The sequence below is a fragment of the Arachis ipaensis genome, chromosome B10 (genome assembly GCF_000816755.2).
Source record: "Arachis ipaensis cultivar K30076 chromosome B10, Araip1.1, whole genome shotgun sequence".
In the NCBI taxonomy this organism is placed as follows: Eukaryota; Viridiplantae; Streptophyta; class Magnoliopsida; order Fabales; family Fabaceae; genus Arachis; species Arachis ipaensis.
This window is the reverse complement of record NC_029794.2, coordinates 134,595,805-134,601,040: the sequence shown is the minus strand read 5'-3', so window position 1 is coordinate 134,601,040 and position 5,236 is coordinate 134,595,805. Positions and strand designations below refer to the sequence as shown.

General features: G+C 34.7%; 2 protein-coding genes across 3 annotated transcripts in view; one reads left to right on the top strand and one right to left on the bottom strand.

Moving 5' to 3' along the window:
- The window catches only part of LOC107622988 (flowering time control protein FY), an 8,984-nt gene extending 4,913 nt beyond the window's left edge, over positions 1–4,071 (top strand). Inside the window, exons 15-19 of one of the 2 annotated variants that reach the window (XM_016325076.2) lie at positions 981–1,070; positions 1,407–1,483; positions 1,754–2,256; positions 2,853–3,089; positions 3,695–4,071. In XM_016325076.2, coding sequence (XP_016180562.2) covers positions 981–1,070; positions 1,407–1,483; positions 1,754–2,256; positions 2,853–3,089; positions 3,695–3,766 — 979 coding nt within the window. In that variant the 3' untranslated portion in view covers positions 3,767–4,071. Of the gene's footprint in view, positions 1–980; positions 1,071–1,406; positions 1,493–1,753; positions 2,257–2,852; positions 3,090–3,694 lie in introns of both variants that reach the window. The other variant, XM_016325075.2, reaches the window with a different exon arrangement.
- LOC107624261 overlaps positions 4,488–5,236 on the bottom strand; it is a 2,329-nt gene continuing 1,580 nt past the window's right edge. Inside the window, exon 3 of the mRNA XM_016326748.2 lies at positions 4,488–4,806. Within this exon, the coding sequence (XP_016182234.1) occupies positions 4,702–4,806 (105 nt within the window). The 3' untranslated portion in view covers positions 4,488–4,701. The remainder of the gene's footprint in view (positions 4,807–5,236) is intronic.

Below are 5,236 nucleotides of genomic sequence, written 5' to 3'. Positions count from 1 at the left end.
AATTATCACGAGAAGAATTTTCAAAATGGTTAAGTATATATTTATTTATCTTTTGGTTGTTCTGTTTCTCTAACAAATGAATATCAGTAAACTGGGCAAGTAATAGGGTACAGATAAATAGGATAAATAAAAATGAACTTGTATTATTCAATGGCATCCTTCAGATCAAACTTGGAGTGACAATGAGATATTACTGTTAGATGATGATAGATATAACTCACTGTTATGGTATTTATAGGCCCTGTTCTCTTCCTATTTCTCCTAACTCCCTAAATCCTCTCTTTTCTCTGTATATAAGAATCCTTATTGTGCTTTCCAAAAAAAAAAAAAAGAATCTTGTTGACTCTCACACTCAGTTAGCTATAGAAATTAGAACAAATTTTTGCACTCTGATAGTTGGAGAAATAATTAGTTAGTTAGCAGGAAAAAGATACAACAGAGGGTGTTAGATATGAACAATTGAGAAATTATGAAGTCAGGAAGCAGGAAAGCAAGGGTCCTTTGGAATATTTCTTTGCTGTTTTTTCTCATTGCCAAATGATACAAACTTCCTTACATTTTCTGAGCCAATTCCATTTAGTATCACGCTCTTGTTCAAACCCTCAAGTATGTCAAAGCCAGAAAAGATATATGTCCAAAATGTGTTGTGCTCGTGTCTGTGAAATATTTCTGTTAGAAGCATGTTGGATTTTCTAGCTTTTAATTAATAATCTGCTACTACATACTCTGATAAAGTAAAAGTAATATGTGATCCATATTTCAACTATTCTGCACAATGAATATCCATATGCAAGGAAATCTTTGAATTATATAGGTATGGACAGGATAACAGAAGGAAAATATTTGCACCACTCAGAATATATATATATATATAAGATAAAAATTCTTTATGATTAATTCTTTTTCTGTGAATGTCTAAAAGTATTCTGTTTTTGTTATCTGAAATATGGATTTAGTTGGTTATTGTGACTATTGTACAGGCATGATACACCGCAAATTGAAATTCCAAATGCTCATGATAATAATGTGTGGGACCTTGCATGGCATCCTATCGGATATCTTCTCTGCAGGTGAACTGATCTTCCTCTCTGGATTATCTTCTGTTGATTCTTGATCCCTTGCTTCCTCCCTCTTGTTTTTTTTGAAGCTGTTGTTTTGACATCCCGGCCTTTCTGTCTATAGTTATACACACTGTCTGTAGCATTGTTTTGCTGTTTTAAAGATGGTTTTGAAAATAGTCTTCCGAAGGAAATAATGGAAAAGAAAATGTAATGTTTGAAAAGAAAATGTAATTGTTCCCTCCAAGTACAGGAAGTGCCCATGTACAATGTCAAACTTGGATGTTGCAGTTGTGCTTTCTTGGTGCCTTAGAAATAATGTTTGAATTCCCCTTTCTTTCCTTGCAGTGGTAGCAGTGATCACACAACAAAGTTTTGGTGTCGGAATAGGCCAGGAGACACTGGTCGTGATAGATTTAACATGGGTATGCAAGGTTTGTCCATTTCTTATAAGGCAAAAGAAGCAGCAGATGATTCCTTTGCTTCTCATAAATGTTAAAACATTTTGGTTTTACTTGTTCCTATCAATTATTGTTACACTGTGGGGTCTGATGATTAGCAGAATTTCTTCATGATATAAAATCAACCAAACGCCTTGTCATTGTTAAAGTTGACTCCAGAGTGGAAAAAATTGCCTAGCAGTGGAAGGCTGTTAAGAAACATCTTAATATAATTTGAATATTTTACTCAAACAGGATATGCTGAGCAAACTCCTGTAGCTGGTCGAGTTGGTGGTAATTTTCCTGTACCTGAGGGTCCAACAACCCCAGGACCATTTGCCCCTGGGTTGACTCGAAATGAGGGTACAATTCCAGGTGTTGGAGTTGCAATGCCCCTGGCCATTCCTTCGCTTGATACACCTCAGGGAGACCAGCAATCTCATCCAGTATCAATGGGTGCCCCTCCTCTTCCCCCAGGTCCACATCCTTCTCTTCTTGCGTCCAATCAACAGCAACCGTACCAGCAGAATCCTCAGCAGATGCCACAACATCAACACCAGGGAATGCCACATCAGATGGGTCCAATTCCTATGCATCCAAATATGCCACAGCTACAACATCCTTCCCATTCACCCATGCTCCCTCATCCACATATGCCTCGCCCCCCAAGCCAAATGCCCCCTCTTGGAATGGCCGGATCCATGCCAATGATTTCTTCGGTGCCTCCATCTCATCCAAAGCCAATGTCAGGTCCTATGGTATGAATTTTGTGAAGCTTCTTTTTGATTGTTTTTTTAATATGGGAATTAGTAGGGAAGATTTCATTTTTCACCTTGTTTTTGTTATAAGAATCACTCAAAAGTACAAGGTTTTGCAATTGTTATTTTGAAAAAGAAAATAAAAATGAAAATTGGTATATCTTCCTGGGGTGGAGGAAATACATGTTCTATGCACTAGCGAGGCAAAGGTGCATGCAATCACTATTTTCTTATTAGTTGTATGTTGATTTGTGGGTGGACTGCAACATTTTTTTTGGGGTCACCATTAAGTGAAGAGATTCAGAATCAATTTATTTATATTCTGCATAGTACATTCTAAATAACAATAATTTAAGAACTACAGTTATGCATGAAAGTACAGAAGTAGTATATGTGATTGAAGCTATCTGCATGTATATTTGTACCACATAAGATTTATTTATTTTATCAACGAATGTGCATGTCAGTTGCTGTGGCCCTGAAAATTAAGCATCTAGTCAACTATTAGACGTTATAGATAATTGTTTCAATAGGCTGTTACTATTAAGCTGTCATTTATTATATTGATATCTCAGCAAATTATGCTATGCTTGTAGGGGATGCAAGGTGCAATGAATCAGATGGGGCCTCCTATGCCACAAGGTCCCTATGTTGGCATGAATCAAATGCATTCAGGATCCATGCCCAATAGTGGAGGGCCTCCTATTGGAGGCTTTCCAGGCAACATGCCTAACATGCAGGCACCATCAAATGCTGGTTATGGTCAAGGTGGTTCATTCAACCGACCTCAAGGTGGACAAATGCCAATGATGCAAGGGTATAATCCTTACCAGGTAAGATAGTCAATTGCTTCAAGCTTTCTAATGCGAAATTCATGGCCAGAAATTGTTTTAATTTGCTTGTAATTTATTTAAATTTAATCCTTTTGCTGTTCCATAAACTATTGTGAAATCTATTTACTAGTGTTGTACTTCAAAGCTTGAAATAATTTGAATGGACATAAGTGTGTTCCTTCAATATCTAATTTAACCTTCCTGATTCTCACGATATTTTCCTTCTCTCTCATTGTTATAATTTTGATCTGATCTGATTTCTCAATTTTTCATCAAAATTTTGTTCTCTGCAATTTGTTTAATTCTTTTCAGTATCACAAAATAAAACTGTTAAAAGTGGTATTAGGTGGAGAAAGTTGTATTATTGCTAAAGCTGTGGAAGCATGTGGATTGTTTTTTTAATTAAGTAGAACATAAAAATTAATGTTTAGCAAGAGGCATGCTAATTATAGGCCTAGAAATCTCGACTAAGAACTGGTTTCAATATCATAAATCATCAATTTAAAAGTTTTAGTTACCCTAATTTGTTGTGTAACATCAGTTTCTGATGTATCATGCCCTCTCATAAATTTGTTACTAACTCAATTTAACTTTTACACATGCAGTCTGGAAATCAATCTGGGCTTCCTCCAAACGCACAACCTGGTCATGGCTCACACACTCAAATGCCTCAATAGAAAAAGAATGAAAGATTTCTTTCTTAGATGTTTTCTGTTTTAATCTTTTGTATTTTCCCTACCTCTCTATTTTTCTTGTTTTTAATCTTTGCAGAGATTATCTCACATAGAAATTGAGTTCTCTTGTTATGTGAATTCCCATCTGTATTATTTTGGATGGTAGAGTTGTTTCAGATGTAATCTGAAATGCCTGGTGAACTATTCATTGTAGAAGTTCCATTATCTGATGAGTGATAACTTTTAGTGTAACCGTGATGACAAAAGAGTAATTGTAAGGCCAAAAACTCTACTCTTTTTTTTATGCATTTGATTGCTATATAACATTAACTTTTAGTACATTTCTCATGACCTTTTAGTTAAACATATTTTAGTACAAACTCTATTAGTTCACCTTTTCTCAATTAAAGTCTTGTATATTAACCTTTACATCAGAAGGAAAAAAGAAAAAGAAAAAATATTAAACATTATTATCTTCTTTTAATGTGTATTTTAAACAATATTTTTAGAATATTATACCATCAATTCTTCCACCTTTAAATTTTAGTGTGATTGGCATATTACTAAAGCTCTTGTTCCTGGATTTACACCATTAAGTCATTTTTGTTACCAATTAACACCCACCTTTGGAAATTCATATGACATATACTTTTTATAGCTCATTATTTCATCTGATCAAAATACAATAAAATTGAAACCACAGTTACAATCGTAAGAACATGCATTTCTTCTTATTCATGTTATGTTATTCTATCAACCTTTTTTATTCATTGAATACTTAAAAAAAGTCAATGGCTCATTGGAGAACTTTTGAAAAGACAACATAACAGTTAAGTTATTTACGTCTCACAGGATTAAGAACAAGGCAATTCTGTGCTGGCTAAAATTCAAGGAAAAGCTAGTAATTATGACATAAGCACATTATAATATGCGATAAATTAGTGAGAACGAATCAAGGTTCCTGCAGCAAGGAACAAGCTAAATACAGCTGCACTTCCTAGAGTTGTCTGTCCGATGTGCCTTATCTTGAGGGCTCCAGGAACCTGCAAGGTTTCAAGATCAAAAGCTCAGTAGGAAAACAAATACTACAGGTGGAAAGATAGGGCAAAAAAATTATCAAACATATTTTATTTGGTTGCAAAATCTATTTGCAGCTGAAGATTTGCTGCCTGCAACTAAACCTATAATGCTGATGCAGATGATTTCACAGGGTGGAACCATGGACATGCAAAATTGGGAGAACAGGACCAAAACAGAGTATATAATATACACTACAGTTTATTGTGGGACACGAACATATTATATATCTTGCAATCTAATACATGTATGTCAAAGGATAGACAGAGCATACAGATTTTATATGTGGCAAATTAAACTAGTCAAGACTGTAAGTAAAATCTTAACACAACTACAGGAGATAAAAAACTTTCAGCTTGGACAAATGTTGAAAGTAAATTTCAAAATTATCTCCCT